The sequence below is a fragment of the Mizuhopecten yessoensis genome, unplaced genomic scaffold, assembly GCF_002113885.1.
Source record: "Mizuhopecten yessoensis strain PY_sf001 unplaced genomic scaffold, ASM211388v2 scaffold1861, whole genome shotgun sequence".
NCBI lineage: Eukaryota > Metazoa > Mollusca > Bivalvia > Pectinida > Pectinidae > Mizuhopecten > Mizuhopecten yessoensis.
Window position 1 is genome coordinate 81,892 of NW_018404258.1, and position 18,807 is coordinate 100,698.

The 18,807-nt window shown below is 33.2% G+C and overlaps 1 protein-coding gene across 1 annotated transcript in view; it reads right to left on the minus strand.

Annotated features, from left to right (window-relative positions):
- Positions 1-18,807, minus strand: part of LOC110441469 — a 32,448-nt gene that overhangs the window by 4,046 nt on the left and 9,595 nt on the right. Inside the window, exons 2-3 of the mRNA XM_021484626.1 lie at positions 14,195-14,285; positions 4,860-5,134 (exon numbers count right to left, since the gene is read on the minus strand). Coding sequence (XP_021340301.1) covers positions 4,860-5,134; positions 14,195-14,285 — 366 coding nt within the window. The remainder of the gene's footprint in view (positions 1-4,859; positions 5,135-14,194; positions 14,286-18,807) is intronic.

Sequence of the window (18,807 nt, forward strand, 5' to 3'; positions counted from 1 at the left end):
AACTGATTTATCATTCATCGTCCCATTATCAATACTATCTGTAACATCAACGAAAAGATGTTCTTTTCTTATCACTGGTAATTTCGGTAAATGTCTTACTTATCCCATCACCTGTATCGATGATATTACCAAGTAAAATATTTACTGTTTTTAAATCCCTTTACCAATAAAGTCACTGGAACCTTGTCACATCATAAGTTATAGATACTACAATTGCACTATCAGAAATAGCATTTGTATAACTCAGTAACAAATTTGTCTTTCCGAATATAGAGCCCTTTTTACAATAACAGAGACTAAAATAAGAAGAATGACATAGCATATAGAAAGTATATCTTGATAAAATGTTTAAACATATTTATCATCGCGTCGTTAAGCTAAGGGACATGACCACACCTGAAAAAGGTCATAATTGACATATGGAAAATAACGCAAACTACCTAAACACAGTAGAAATAATGACCTAGAACTAATTTAATCGGGCACAATTTATAATATATAAAGGAAATTGAATTAGCGAATGGAGTATTAGTCAATTAAAATTAAATTAAGAAACATTTTAAAGTATACTTCGCGTACTATGTATAAGGTTGTAACACATAATAAAAAACCCGTGAAAGTATTATTCATCAATGTTGGCAATGCTCATCCTGTATCCAATTGTGAATATATTGACACCTTTATCAAATAAAGACAACATCAAAGATTAAAATTACCATTGTTCATTAACATTAAGCAACAGACATACTCTTTTATTCATAAATAACAAGAAGAGAATACTGAACTGTCAACAAAAAGCGTAAAACATCAGCAGAATATGGAAACAAAAGCAACAACATGGAGACCCCCTATTCCGATAACCTTAACTGGATATATTCTCGGTAACGATAGTCTACGAAAAGTATTTCAGACTAATCAGACATACAAGGCTGATGGAACCCTACCCTATACCACTTGAGGGCGTTGTACATCTGTCCCTTTAGTTTTACCCCGTATATCCTCTCCATCTCTTTGATTTTGTAGTTTTGGTTACAGGCAATATTTGGATTACTTTTCCAAATCCGCAACATGTTGAATTTCACGAAAAAAAAATGCTTAAAGTTTCACTACTTTAGATTAAAACATATACTGGAAGAACTAAGTTCCTACTGATCTGAATGCCCTTTTACATATACCAAGGGTATACAGTATAGAAAAAACGTCCATCCAATTAAATGAGGCGTTCTTGTGTAACCAACTAAAGTGAACATTACAAATATGCATTATCATTAAATGTCCTATAGTGAAAATCAACAGAAATTTAGGGAATTATTTCAATTGAAATAACGTTTCCCAAGATTGTTTGTGATAAATTGTAGAAGAAAATGCCTACAAAATATGTTCGAGCGAATAGTTAATTATAAGTATAAGTATATTTAGGAATTTGTGTCACACTTTTTAAAGGGACCCCTGGTACATTGATCAAAGGCAATGAATACTACGTGTATGTCCAGCGAAAATGGTGTTAACAAAACACCGTGGTTTGGTCGATATGGTATCTTAATGGAAAATATCTGTAAATATTTGTAAACGGAGAACCCCTATCTGTGCACTCGAGTTTTTGCGTACATCCTTTGAGAGGTCTTAACTTCGATGTTTCTATCATTAATCACAGGTAGAAGGTGGTGAATCTTCTCACCTGACAACTTGTCTATATTGTAGGCCTAAGTCAAACGCCGTGTTATGACAACCTTGATTTATTGTGTCATAACTCGACCTGATTAAGTCTTGCCGTGATGAAATAGATAACGCAAGACTAGTTGATTACACTACCAGTCTTTGTCAAACACGTATAAACAAACAACTATATCCCTAATAAGATAATGTCCATAAGGTGGGGATTCCAAGCTGGTCCCGTAATTCTCTTGACACCGCTTCATAGTGTGAGCGCCCCCTACTGTCAATATGCAAGGTCATGCGTTCTTCCTTAATTTCCAGGACTAAGATCACGGAAAAAATTGTTTCGAGGAAACCAAAATCTTAACAAGCCCTATCATCAAGAACTATTTCTGGTATCTAATTCTGCGACTTATATATGCTTAATCGTAAACATAGGGGGGGGGGGGGGGGGGGGGGGGGGGGGATCCACGATTAAAGAAATTATACAGTTTATGAATTTCACACCTCAGTCTTCTCTGAATTGACTGTCGCTCATGCACATAGAAGTGGTCGGAGTTGTGGGTAATAGCATATCGGTCATAGTAGGGATGCTACACCGCGTAAGGTTGTAAAGATAATGTCTAATTCCAGAAATTAACATCTACACTCTTGATTATAAAACGCACATTACTGTTATTATAAGATTACACTTAGATAACCAGACCGCCCAAAACAGTCATACGGACTAATATCCAAGCTTGTAACTGACATGTGTACAATACTCTGATTCGATAACATATGACCCACTAACTATGAACCTTTGCTTTAGCCGAACCCTCAGCTTTGCGTGTATACATATCTTAGACAAAAATCAGTTTAAGCAATGTATATCTTAAATTGACAATAATAGAGTTCATTCTCTCATATTTTATTTTTTCATCGATAATTTGCATAACGTTAACCAAGAAAGTGTTTTTGGATTGGGAAAACATGGAATGAAAGCATTACATATAAGTTGTATTCAGTGTCATTAGCGCTTTGATAACAAAAAGACAAAAACGAAATCGCATTTCAGAAAGTCAAACCTGCATTAAACAACACCTATGAACAGCTATCATTTTGTCGTTCCTAATAGTTTAGTTAAGTATTTAGATAAGATAAGTACAGCGATATAAATATGGAGAACCCTCCAGAGCGTTACATGTTAAGTATGGCACCGCTAGGACACACATCAAACAGACAGCGGATACGACAGGGATTATAGAACAGAGAAACAACCAATATGTTTAGACATTAAATGCTTTTGAAATCAAATAAACGTCTGAGAGATAGACATGTTTGGTTTGATAAAATCAAACTTGAATATATCGAGATATTTATAAAAGAATTGCACGTGCCAAAATGTGATTTATCAATCGTTCTCCAACCATATGTTGGCACCAAACTAAATGCCTAGTGTATAAAACGCACTTAGAACATTAGTTTATTGTCATGCGTTAATATATACAGTTCAGCTGCGATTTAGTGTCAATCGATTAATTTAGTTTCAACAGTAGTTTGTTCAATATTTAAAAATACTTCTTCAATATTGTAACATATATAGAATTTCTGAGGGATCGGAAAATATTCTTAGATTTTTTATCAATACATCTGAAGAAATGTTTTTTAAAACCCCCCCAATGGTTTTCATATTTCATGATCCACCTTCCTTAATTACGTGATTGTTTATCTATACGCATCCCTCGATCGATGGGCAACCCAATTATAACGATGAAATCATTTTCTTTGCAAATGGTGTCAGTATAACGATACAAACTCTATGGCATCCTTAGTCGTAAAGTATTGTTTTTTTAAATACGTTTCGTTTTAAAGACTGGAAAGACAGATAAAAGTAATAACGACTTAAGCGTTTGTTATACTGCAAACTACAAACAGAACACAGTACGTCTCCAGCACACACGCAGGCATACACACATAGGGAGATATTCGCCAGGTGACATAGGACTAGTAGTTAGCGCCTGATAAGGCAGCTCTTGCAAATTCCTCAAAATTACATTGATTAATGCATATGCTAATTGTATTAATTGTATATGTATGTACTGTAAAGCGCTTTAGAGTGGCTAATATTAGCTAGATAGGGCTCTGTATCAAATGTTGTATTTTATAATTATTATAATGAAAGCTGTTAAACATATTAACACATTACTTGTATGAGGTCCTCTCACGATCAACCTTTACCTAATCATTAATAATTGTAATCCAATATCACTAATGGTAAACATGTCTTATTTCATTGATGATAAAGTAATAATATAAGCAGTAGTGTTAAGTGCGCAATGACAATTGATACCATATAGTAACATAATAAAGCATCGTAAGAATTCCACAAATTGTCCTAAGAGTACGTGACATTATACAGAGGTTAGCAGCATATCGAAACAGTCATATAAAAAAATGACAACGGGATAATTCAAAACTTGATAGGGATAGAAGATAAGAAAAATTAAAACGAGAGACATTATTATGCTGGACGTTATAACGGGGGTTTATGTTAGATAAATTGAAATCATCTGTATAATCCACTAAGGAATGTTTGGGCCTTTTCTGGATCCAAAATACATCAAAATGTAAAAATGATAATAGAGTCTTCAAACGGCTTTTCTTTTATTACTTCCCCAATACTATAAGGAAAATATCTATTTATGTTTTTAATTTAAGTTGCCATGGTAACCAGTTGAAATTTGCACATATAGTTATGAAATTTGATTATCTAGACCATTTTTAGAAGTTTTCGTTTATTTTTTGACTACCATAGTGAACAGTCTTGAACAAACATTGCGTTTCTCCGAAAGAGGTATGTGCCTATACCTTCTCCTCTGATATTTTGTGTCGTTCAAGCACGTGCTTTAAAGTTTCCAGAAGACAAACACTTAGTAAAAACATTTCAAAATTAACTGAAATGCATTTTCTTTCTAGTTTATAAACTTTTGCAATGCAACCATAATAAAAAAATGTACAAGAAAGCATCATCATAATAGTTTTGGGGAAGTATTGAAAATTAAAGAATCTTTTCTCTAAAAGTTTAGTTAAAAGATTTTTGATTTTGTATGCATTCAGTCGTCAAAGAAACCCCAAACTATTTATAGTCGTATTTTAACGATTATATTGTATTCATAGTTCAGAAATTCTGTTTTAAGTAACAAGAAGGTGTGAAAATTTACCCTGACAGTCAGCACTCTTTCCATAGATCGTTCGAGGACGGCCTTAGCGATGGGGGACTGGAAGTACGCCTGCGCAAATTTATCCTGTTCGGCATTGTACGGTGGGATTATCGACCGTTTCCGTGCTGTGTGGAACATGAAAGTACTGACGGCGTCGTTTATAAATCCTTTTTCAAGCTTTTTCTGAACGTTGATTGCCGGAAGTGGTTTAATGGTGGTCGGAACCTTATCCTTGCGCCATAAAGGACTTCCATACGTCACCCAGGACATCTTCTCTGTAACACAAAAAAAAAAAAATTCATTATACAAGGCAAGTATTGTTCTGGTCTTTCGATATTTTTATTCCAGCGGATCAATGTATGAAGAGTATATCACATCCTGTTAGCTATGATGTCTATATAGTTTGACAATAGTTGAACACTGATGTTCTTTAAAGCGTATCTAAAGACAATGTAGCATCTTAGAATGATAACGAATTACATAATATTGTTTTACCCGGAGCAACTTTTAATCAAGAGATTACTTAACCGCGTCTATTTACTTCTTATCTAATTTAAGGTCGTTGAGAACTTTGTCGTTGTTAGACATAACAACAGACATTTCTGATGAAACGTCTACATTTGTTTCTGTGGTATTGCTTTTTACATAACATGATCTGATCAATACTGTATCGTGGTCTTCGACAGTTATGTATAATTAAAATGAAGTATCAGAATGAAATAAACTTAAGCATACAACACAATATACAATGAATATAATTCATATTACTGACAGCATTCAAAATCATTTTGCAAAGTGAAATATCACAACTGAATATGACAATTTCGATATTAAACGAACGAAACAAGGTTAAGAGGTACATATGGCATATAACAGATCCTCCCCAAGAACGAAAATGAAAAACAAATCCATCAAACAAACAAACAAAAAACAAAACAATTATTCGAAAATATGTTGTAACTTAGTTAATATTTGCGAATACAGATTTTCGCGATTAATCCTATAAGGTCATATGCTGTCTTATTTGTTAAATTGTTACTAAATAATTTTTATTTATTTTATCGTCACTCTTGGTTATTTATCGCGGAAATAAATATACCGCCAAATATAAGTTATTTATGCTTAAAGGGAGACATGGAATAAAACAAAAAGATAATTGATTTTTTGTCCAGAAAATTCCTGCTATTATCTCCCATCTACGGTTGACTTGTCGTTACAGGTCTTTCTCTGTCTATATACAGGGACTAACAACATTAACCGTGTTCCTCTTATCGTCTCTGATGTACGAGAGGACTTTCTGCTTAGTTATAATTATGATATGTTCTTTCCTTAATAGTTTATTTTTTTAGCTTCGATTGATTATGGAAACGGTTTAAATGTTTAAGCGAAATGTTCTAAATGGTAAGGGAAGGGTCATAAAGGCACCTTTCCCCATTTGCCGTGTTTCTGCATACATTTCAGAACTCTGGTCATCTGGTGCAGTAAACAATCTGTTTGGCATTCTGCATCGACTAACTATATTTGTAAGTGGATGTTTCCTTAATTCGTATTTTTGCTTAATATTTAAAAGGATGAGTGTCAATAAGGCCCTGTTTGAATCCCGGTTTATCTAGATTTTTAACTCCTAAATTTGTTCAAATATGTCCTATTGTATTACATTGCACAAAACTAAGACAAAAATTTGACCGAAAGTGGAGTTTAGGGATAAATCACTAATATAGTTTACGGTTTATTAAAATGAGCTAAAATAACCAAAATAATACCATTTCTGTTTTTGAAACATGTGTAAATAAAACAGGCATACATAAATAAAAAAAATAAAAATGACAGATTCAATCGTCACTTAGAGTTGTTTATATAAAATAAAGGATGAAGTCAGGGGGATCAGTTAGGTTATTGCAAGTGAAAACTGTTTTGTTTTCTCAATATTTTCCTTTCTTATTTATATTTTGAACTGAAATTTACAACTTTACTCATTGGAGTACACGTACATAAAATTCATATTCACTACACTTTTTCCTTTTGTTTCATACTGAGTTATGGCTTCCTGACACATCTCAAACTTGGAAATTTCAAATACATCTCATCTCCTTGCTTAACACAAAATATTTCCGTATAATACCAGTCTACACGACCTAGTCTCTCTTCGCGTTTTCAAAGCATAACATCTCTGGCTTTTGGTCAGCCTAGCACGTCATACGCACCTCTGACTACTATAAACACTCTAATGAGCCTGTTTAATTTACATAAATTCATAGACAACATTCTATTATTGTATTAATACATAGTACTTAATGAAATTGTACTGTGTAACCTATCAACTGTTGACAGAATGGTGATTACCTTGTTAATAATGTTACCTGTGTAGCTACATAGTCAGACAGTGGTAAGGAAGCAAACCAGAGAATAATACACTTAACATCGAAATGAAAATTTGCTGCAAGTGCTTAAAGATATCACTGCTTAAAAAAGTAAACGATTGATGTACTTAGGTTACCGCACAAAGTATTGCTGCTAAATTATTTATATGATATAATTATCGATAAAATATGACACCAATAACATTAACAACTAAAATAGCACTACCGCGTAAAATACACATTTCCTTTAACGCAAAACTAAAGCACTATGAACCTTACCTGGCTGTGTTGATTTTTGCTTCATTTCTGAGATGTTCAATAGAGCCTATATACTACCGTTGACTTTCCCTAGTATAGGGAAGGATAAGAAGGTGTGGGTATTTAAATAGGCGGACAGGGAGGCGAGCGACACAGGCACGCGTATACACCCGAGGGGGTACGACAGAGTATATTAACAGACTATCAAGTAATCCTACCTTATCGTCAATCAAACTTTTACACCATATAGCCATTTCGTCCACACGGTGGGTATTACCTATCTCATTGTTTGATTACAGTCAACACATTAGGACATCAGCTTCAATCCTCCTGAACATCGAACTAAGTTGGTTTTTCATTCAGGTGCTACCAAAGTTAAGTGTTATAATTGATCTCAAATCTGATAACGTCCGTAAATGTGCTGATACACACTGCGATCCTAAGTAAAATTGTAAAACTAGTGTGAAAAGCTGCGAAAATATAATTGCCCTAACTTAACTGTCTCGTATTTAGTCAGAAATCCTGTACAAACCCTATCTTTAACAAGGCCTACTGACATGTATTAGAAAGTTATTTCACATAAAAATAAGTGCGGTCAGCTCATTTTAATAATCCGCAATTTTAATTTGACATACAGAAATAAATAAGTAATAAGATTAGAAGGTCGGACATGAAGTCGATGTGGAAGAAATTGACATGACTCCGGAGAAAACATATTAATACTAAATAAAGATAAGATTGAGGTAGGGTTAACCATGCGATAATCTTCCAATTGAAATGTATAGAACCGCATTATTCAGTGGGAGAAATCGTAGATGTTGCTGACCTCTTCTTACACCATAACATCATATCGTGACAGGTGAAAAAGAAACAAACACATATCTTAAGTGGTAAAAACCATTTGTAGAATTCAGTGAAAATGGAAAAATAAAATGGTTCTCTACAACAGATGTTTCTTCTTAAGCTAAGGTTAATGTAAAGCGTGCCAGAAAAAATTCCACCCACAAGAATACGACCAACTAACCTTCGGGACTAATAGACTACTAGCAGTGCCAATCAATTTGTTATGTATAACAATTATTATAAACACGGAGAGGGAAGCACCTATTTTAAATTAAGTTTGTCGATGCAAAATGTCAAACAAAGTAAACATTTTTTAACAAGGTTGCTATTTCTTCGTTTTACAGCTGATAAAGAAATGGAAGAGATACTAAATCATCCTCAAGGAGAGGCAATTACTGCGCCACATGTGGGACCTGTGATAAAGTCTCCTTTCTAATCTAGGAAAGTATTTTGAACATATATATATAAATGGTATTCTAATAATCTTGTCACATATTTTGTTGCTTGTCATCACGACGCACGTGACAAATTTGTACTTCCTATGAGGACAGACTACCGTCTAATCATATTGTTATTTATAATAATAATACATAATTTATATAGCGCCCTTTATGATTTTTCAAAATATTATAAGGCGATTTACAACACATGAATGATAGTATTTCTACAGAATATAGTTATAGATATAGTCGATCAAAAAGGACATACAAATCAGCATTATAAGATAGGTTACAAGACAATTATATAACGGGTGGTGCGTACATGACGTCTGCGCAAAGAGCCTAAAATAACGACGTGAAGAGGTCTCTATACCCTTCGTGAATTTAGCCAGGATAATTGTCGTTTGTTTACAATTAAAAATATGTTGATAACGAATTTTAAGTTTCAAGAAATGGTATGTTTAATTTAGAATTATCGACAATATTTGAGAGTTATTCAAGACAATGAATAAAGCTTTACATATAATTCCTGTCTTCAGACGATGTCGTCCAGTGTCAAGCCTGCCATTACTGTACAGAACCCCTATGTACCGCTTATCCGGTAAGTATACAAGAACACGTATTTCAGACCCATTTACTAGATAAACTCTATAACAAGTTTAGTCTGATGTTGATTATTTACATATACATTCTTAGTATAACAACTGTGAGATATTAATGTTTTACACATATTCATATACTTTTAAGACAATTGTCTCTTTTTTAAGTTAGTGTCCTGTCATTATAAAATAATTACTATTTACACGTATATGCTATGCGATGCGTGAAAATCAATAAAAGGCCGTAAGCTTATTTCATAAAGCACTTTTATGATTTTATAAGAATTACCAGATCATCATAAGAATTACTTTTCGTTTTTAAATGACGACCATATCATTGATAAAATCGAAAAGTATGACATTATCACAATGATAGCATAAACGGCTGTGTTATAAACATTAATGAAATAAAGTGTGATGTGTATTGCATGTTTAATACTTAGAGGTTGGTATTACATTTCAATAAGATTGGAAATTCAGTATTGAATATCGTTTTTGAATAGATATTTGTATGAATTGCTGATGGAATGAATATACGTCTGACGGTGGTCACAGGAAGTGCATAACAGCATGTCACTGAAACGTAGCTAACTTTAGCTGCGTGAAGCGAAAAGTAACGTTGGTGATATTCGAGTTAAACTTACAACCGTTTATGAATTGATGATCGAACTGAAAGGGATATATAAAAACATCCAAATAAGTGACCCTTTTATTTGAATTACAAAACCATTTTTCTCATTTATAAACTTTGTTCCAGGTTATGGCCAAAACGTAATACCGAAACATTTAACCACATGCAGTTCCTATTTGAAGTGTCATCTCGTTAGTACCACCTTCAAAAAATAAAATATTTAGCCAGCACAAGTGGATTTATCATATCAACTGTTTAATAAAGTGTAAATGCGCAGGCATTTATGTTCAAAATCACGAAATTTAACTTGTTATTTAAACGACCATCTAGTATACGACTAAAAATAGATCAATTTTTAGTTATATCCAGATTTCATCTGCGGGATATTTATCTCGTGTATTTAGATATCAGACTGGTCAGTCAAAACAGTTGTATACTAGAATTCGTTAGACTAGGCGGTCTCCTAACTTAAAAACACATAGGTCTATCTTTGATTCGGTACAGTGTTATCTACAGAGTGCATATGGCCCCACATGGGTGCATAGGGTCTTTTCTGTTTCACATATATCATTACAGTGTTCGCGGAGCAGGAAAGCCTAACATTGCACACGGATAGGGATATTAATCAATTGCAAAGCAAAATGGAAAAGATAAGACAAGATTTATATCAAACTGACACAGAATGAAATGAAATTCACAACAAAGGATCAAAGATAAAGTGTAAGAAATACTGGGAAACGAAAACAGAAGTCGGAAACAATCAATAGAAAATTTGCCATAACAGAGGTATGTATTTTGTAATATATATATATATCAGAACGTGGATGTGGGACAATCTAATGTTTGCGTTACAACTTGTAACTAAGTAAACATTGTATAAGTGTGTTTATAAGTACATACATATAAGTGAACGATCTCTACCCATGTATACACATGAAAGTTAATATTAATATGCTACATGTTTCGATACACATAGTATATATTTGTGTTGATATTGTAAATCGTAACGAAAACAGTGTTATTATAATTTTGGTCAAATATATCAAATAGCAATACTGTTTTAACAATGACTTCTATAAGATGACTAATCCCTGCTATGTAACTCATGTTTAATGTCATTGTAACTGTGCATTTTTAAAGTGTACCAATGTAATTTAGATATATGACACTGAAATAAACAATGTTGACTTAACTTGACTTGACTATATTTTGCTTAACTGAATACATATCTGCATAAACGTTCGACAATTACACGTAAGACTTTAGCAGAAATTCACTTTCCAAATATTTAATCATATTATTCAAGACTTACAGTAGTAACACATATGTATAACTTCTCCATATGTACAGCTATCTAATAAAAGTCTATATTCACAATTGCACACCTTGCATTCAAACGTATTTTTTTTTATTACAGTAATCAAAGAGATTGGACACAAGTTCTTTCAACATGCTAGGCGCATTCCCGATAATATGATACAAAAGTCTACATGTGTGTGGATAAATAATTTTGATTGCAAAAGGCAAAAGTTTAAACATTTTCTCGTTCTTGTTATTCAGAAGAAGAAGAAGAAGAAGAAGAAGAAGAAGAAGAAGAAGAAGAAAGAAGAAGAGGAAGAAGAAAAGAACGAGGGGATGGGGAGGTGGGATGAGGAATAGAAGGGGAAATATGCAGATGTAAAATTGTCCTTTAATTCCATTGTAGATTCACACCCCATTTGTTTATTTTATGAATGTATGTATACCAAGCATTTCCCTCATATTACTGATATTTGTTTGGAATCGAAGATATGCATTTCTCCAACGAGGTATCGAGGTCAGGGATTGGCTAAATACCGAAATTCACAAGAGCATTAACCAATCTTTAGAATTGTGAACACACAAAAATAATGATATTGATATGCATCTTCATTGCCATCTGCATATTGGCAAGTATGAGGTAATCAAATACCTGCGCATAATAAATAATCTTAAGGCCACTACAGTTATGTCGTAGTCAATTGCACGAGCAAACATGATGAGCAAATGTAAAGTAAAATGTGTGTCATATATCTAAGCACAACTGCAAAAGTAAGTTCTGTCCAAAATTAAATAAAGGGTGTATCAATATACAGGTATAATAATGTTACCTACCATCTGTGGTAAACATCTGTCCTAGAAGTCGTTCCTACAAGCCGCTGTGCTCCAGTGTTATACCTCACCTTCGTATCGTACCATAGATATTAATGGGAACTGATAGTTTTTTACATTCCGTTACTTTATTTACATACCCCGAGATTGTGATCGGGTTTCATTCAGGTTACTCCTGGTTTCAAATACAGGCGAAATATGTTTTGAATATACGATAGTGTGACTATGGCAGGCGAATGTTTAAACCCAATTTAACTAAAGAATATATAGTTAATAGATGTTTTATCATACCACACTGAAAGCGGTGGACAAATAATGTGTATTGAATTGCTGTATTACAGATTCCATGTCACTGAAAGGCCATGCTAATATAGGTAATATTTTTATCTATTTCCATCCCTAATTATTTATTTATCATGATATCCCAAAAGTTATTATCCCTGTTTTAATAAAGTATCTCTTGTGTAGTTTAGTCACGAAATATTTTTCAAATAAAATGGAAATTATTTACAAGTTCTTTGGACTCTTTACCGCCTCACGCCGACACTGGTCAAATGTCAATACTCGGTCAATTACAAAAAATGTAAATTCGAGGTAAACGCTACAGCTCGTTAACAAACCATTATGTTTGAACTGATTCAACACACGGGCCTGAACTCCGACGGTCGGGTCCAATATCCTGACTGCGGAATTTCTAAGCTGTTTTTCATAAAGTTAGCATTTATTTTCCATTTGGACGTGTTAAAATTACGAATCAATTGTGCGTATGATAAAGTAATATGGAACTGTGATGCAATTTTTCATTTTAGATTGTTCAATAACACGCTATTAATTGTGATTTAAAAACTTCACGACACACTGTATTATTCACAGACATAAATAAAACGTCACCTATATATACATATCCACGTAAATCACATTCCAAAGGAACAACACCAATTATAATGGTGTAAATTTGACAAAAAATGATTATCGGTTATCTAAACCTGCTGATAAACTGTAATGCAATACCTGTATCGGTTAGTCTGTCCTGGTAACCGTCATCTTCAACTCTTTCGTAGATCATTTTCAGACGCATTTTTATAGATTTATACGGGAGTACTTAAACACTCAGCTGAAGGAAACGGTCGCCATTTTGTATCTAATACATTATTTTGTTTTGAATTAATTGCTCGTAATCTGTTGGAAACAGACGTGAGGATTATTCAACTTAATTTAATAAGAAATGATTACAAATTTATATCTTATCGTCTTTTTTGGTCTAATATTACGTGTTAACTTTAACTTTGTTTGTGTGTCATAAACAAAATGAAAAATCTTTGTTTTTATCCATAGGTCATATTCTTAAAATTCCTGAAAGGGACATTTAATTAGATTTTAATAAAGCTGTCGCTATTTTGACATTTGACAACAGATAATACAGTGTCAATCAGAATGTATTACCTACCCGGAGCTAGCCGTATCACCTATCACCTGTTCTAGCGGGTTTCTATTGTGTTTTAATTATAAGTCAAGTGATTAAAATCAAACATGTTAGATAAGTTCATTAACAAAGCCAATTAAATTGCATGGCCCAATGCGTCTGAGTGGTTCATTATAAATTGGCTTTAATCCACCTCAATAAAAACTGTCATCGGTTATAGGGTGGTGTTCTACAGTACTTGTGTAGGCGATTATTGATAGCGCACTTCAATAAAAAAACATCTTTACAAATCCTTAACGATAAAACACATATACAGACATTTAAAGATAGTAAATATTTAAATATATATCAACGATAATCTATTAAATTTATGAATGAAAAAGTGTTGGAGGGACCGTTCTATTTAGAGTGTAACAGATTAGTGATACACAAGAGATACGGAGATACATTTTATCAATTAAAAGTGAATAATTCTAACTTACCTTTCTTCAATTTCGTTTTCATGTATGCTATAGCCTCATGAAAATATGCTTAAATTTTGTCTGGTGGTACATTTGAGGAACAAAACTCGGTCTGTAAACACCTGTAGAACACACAGGTGTAAAAGGTACATGAAGGAATGCTGATTACAGGTGTGGATGATTGACTTACCTGAGCTCTCGGTCGACCCGTCAGAACCGGGACCGCGTTTCTGGCGCGGTTTGTACGGTTTGGACACCTCGCTACTACCGGTAACGTCAAGCTGTCGAAAACAAAACAAGGGTCACCATTGTTCTTCACTTGTCTTAGCAAGGGGAATAACTCTGTCGGTAGTGAATGTTTTTCACGACAAAATTTATTTACGTCAAAATGTTATTATAACGTTTGAGATGCGTGATACATATCGGCAGTTAATTATACACCTCCTACAAGTTCAGGCAATTCGCGAAAATTCGCCATTTTATACAGAAAAGGAACAGCTGGATGATTTTATTTCTGAAAATCTGCAAGTTATAGATTTATATAAACAGGAAAAGTATAACTAGCTATCATAAATTTATAGATAAAACTGAAATATGAAATAATGTTTTAATCATCTCTAAAGCAAAATATTTCTATATTGTGATACATAATGAGTCCTAGCTATAGATCGGCGAAGAACCTGCATTAGTTATTACATGTACAATGTTCCCTATTTAACTGTAAAAAGAAGGCTTGGTTTAAGTAGATATAATCCTGATCATAAAATGCTAAATATTATCAAGTTTTAGACTTGGTAAATTCTAAAACTACTAAAATTTTCCATTATATTTAATAGATTTATATGTTTTATATCCATATTTATAATTTTGAAGAGAAAACTGAAATAAGGTTAAAGAAGTTGTAGCGATGGTGGGGATGTTTTTGTTGGCTGTGGAGGAAGGGATGGATAAAAGGGATATGAAGGGGGGNTATACTTTCTTATATGTACTATATAAAATTTAAATTACAGATTAAAACTTCTTGATATTTCTGAGTGTTTGGGTAAGATTGTTGATCAGGCAAGAACATGTACATCATTAGTCGAGTATACATATTTCAAATTGGAAAATGACCAAAGTATTACTTTATCAACTTGGAATGAAACTTGATCTGGTTGGAAACGTTCCCGGTATAGTTCTGACTGATGTAGTGCTCTATACAACTCAATATCAACCATGCTTACCCTACCCGTCCTATACACACACGCTAAAACCTCGAAACGTATTCACGAAACAATCAATAAAAACAAACATTTTTAAAATGTCCAACTGCACCACCGTAAGAGACATTAAATTCACGTCAGAATAGGAGCGTTTTATGCTATTTTGTTAAACTATAAAATAAAAAACTTATTACATTCTCTATAAATAGTGCACTATTGGTCCATTTGTTCTACTTAAACATTTAAATACAACCAATTTGAAGACAAACATTATTTGCTTTCTGCAAAATCTTAACAATATACTAACTTATCCACATTATTCATATATGTTTTACTTCATATAATGGATCCATAACTGTTTCATCTTTTAAAACATTTTGCATATATTTAATTGGCCTTTGTTTTAATTGGGATTTAGGATTATAATGCACTTGACCTCCCGTTTGTTAGCAGTTGTCCGAGTTAAAACAGTTTACAATTACGGAACTCACTCTCTATATTATATAAATAGGTATATGTGTGTGCAAACGTTAATATAATAATCACTTACAAAGTTCCAAGTAATAACAAAACTGAAATACAAACTGTATTACCATAAACCTTAGCTTAGCATCAGAACATAAATAAAAACTGTATTACCATAACACTTAGCTTAGCATCAGAACATAAATACAAACTGTATTACCATAACACTTAGCTTAGCATCAGAACATAAATGCACAATTTCCAAATAACAACACATACAATTTAGTATATAATATGATCCCAATATTTTTAATCGATATCTTTTTTAACTAACCGTTATCATAAATGTAAGTTATCGCCTGTGTCCGTGTGTTTGTGTGTGTTGCGTCCGTGTGGTTGTGTGTTGTGTCCGTGTGTGTTGTGTCCGTGTGGTTGTGTGTTGTGTCCGTGTGGTTGTGTGCTGTGTCCGTGTGGTTGTGTGTTGTGTCCGTGTGGTTGTGTGTTGTGTCCGTGTGTGTTGTGTCCGTGTGGATGTGTGTTGTGTCCGTGTGGTTGTGTGTTGTGTCAGTGTGGTTGTGTGTTGTGTCCGTGTAGTTGTGTGTTGTGTCCGTGTGGTTGTGTGTTGTGTCCGTGTGGTTGTGTGTTGTGATGTGCTATATTATAATGTAATTGATAGTAATATGCTGTATTGTTATGTTGTGTGTTGTTGTATCTTACTGAATTAGAATATCGTGTCTGTTATTGTAATATGCTGTATTGTTATGTTGTGTGTTGTTGTATCTAACTGAATTAGAATATCGTGTCTGTCATTGTAATATGCCGTATTGTTATGTTGTGTGTTGTTGTATCTAACTGAATTAGAATATCGTGTCTGTCATTGTAATATGCCGTATTGTTATGTTGTGTGTTGTTGTATCTAACTGAATTAGAATATCGTGTCTGTCATTGTAATATGCCGTATTGTTATGTTGTGTGTTGTTGTATCTAACTGAATTAGAATATCGTGTCTGTCATTGTAATATGCCGTATTGTTATGTTGTGTGTTGTTGTATCTAACTGAATTAGAATATCGTGTCTGTCATTGTAATATGCCGTATTGTTATGTTGTGTGTTGTTGTATCTAACTGAATTAGAATATCGTGTCTGTCATTGTAATATGCCGTATTGTTATGTTGTGTGTTGTTGTATCTAACTGAATTAGAATATCGTGTCTGTCATTGTAATATGCCGTATTGTTATGTTGTGTGTTGTTGTATCTAACTGAATTAGAATATCGTGTCTGTCATTGTAATATGCCGTATTGTTATGTTGTGTGTTGTTGTATCTAACTGAATTAGAATATCGTGTCTGTCATTGTAATATGCCGTATTGTTATGTTGTGTGTTGTTGTATCTAACTGAATTAGAATATCGTGTCTGTCATTGTAATATGCCGTATTGTTATGTTGTGTGTTGTTGTATCTAACTGAATTAGAATATCGTGTCTGTCATTGTAATATGCCGTATTGTTATGTTGTGTGTTGTTGTATCTAACTGAATTAGAATATCGTGTCTGTCATTGTAATATGCCGTATTGTTATGTTGTGTGTTGTTGTATCTAACTGAATTAGAATATCGTGTCTGTCATTGTAATATGCCGTATTGTTATGTTGTGTGTTGTTGTATCTAACTGAATTAGAATATCGTGTCTGTCATTGTAATATGCCGTATTGTTATGTTGTGTGTTGTTGTATCTAACTGAATTAGAATATCGTGTCTGTCATTGTAATATGCCGTATTGTTATGTTGTGTGTTGTTGTATCTAACTGAATTAGAATATCGTGTCTGTCATTGTAATATGCCGTATTGTTATGTTGTGTGTTGTTGTATCTAACTGAATTAGAATATCGTGTCTGTCATTGTAATATGCCGTATTGTTATGTTGTGTGTTGTTGTATCTAACTGAATTAGAATATCGTGTCTGTCATTGTAATATGCCGTATTGTTATGTTGTGTGTTGTTGTATCTAACTGAATTAGAATATCGTGTCTGTCATTGTAATATGCCGTATTGTTATGTTGTGTGTTGTTGTATCTAACTGAATTAGAATATCGTGTCTGTCATTGTAATATGCCGTATTGTTATGTTGTGTGTTGTTGTATCTAACTGAATTAGAATATCGTGTCTGTCATTGTAATATGCCGTATTGTTATGTTGTGTGTTGTTGTATCTAACTGAATTAGAATATCGTGTCTGTCATTGTAATATGCCGTATTGTTATGTTGTGTGTTGTTGTATCTAACTGAATTAGAATATCGTGTCTGTCATTGTAATATGCCGTATTGTTATGTTGTGTGTTGTTGTATCTAACTGAATTAGAATATCGTGTCTGTCATTGTAATATGCCGTATTGTTATGTTGTGTGTTGTTGTATCTAACTGAATTAGAATATCGTGTCTGTCATTGTAATATGCCGTATTGTTATGTTGTGTGTTGTTGTATCTAACTGAATTAGAATATCGTGTCTGTCATTGTAATATGCCGTATTGTTATGTTGTGTGTTGTTGTATCTAACTGAATTAGAATATCGTGTCTGTCATTGTAATATGCCGTATTGTTATGTTGTGTGTTGTTGTATCTAACTGAATTAGAATATCGTGTCTGTCATTGTAATATGCCGTATTGTTATGTTGTGTGTTGTTGTATCTAACTGAATTAGAATATCGTGTCTGTCATTGTAATATGCCGTATTGTTATGTTGTGTGTTGTTGTATCTAACTGAATTAGAATATCGTGTCTGTCATTGTAATATGCCGTATTGTTATGTTGTGTGTTGTTGTATCTAACTGAATTAGAATATCGTGTCTGTCATTGTAATATGCCGTATTGTTATGTTGTGTGTTGTTGTATCTAACTGAATTAGAATATCGTGTCTGTCATTGTAATATGCCGTATTGTTATGTTGTGTGTTGTTGTATCTAACTGAATTAGAATATCGTGTCTGTCATTGTAATATGCCGTATTGTTATGTTGTGTGTTGTGTCCGTGTGGTTGTGTGTTGTGATGTGCTATATTATAATGTTATTGATAGTAATATGCTGTATTGTTATGTTGTATGTTGTTGTATCTAACTGAATTAGAATATCGTGTCTGTCATT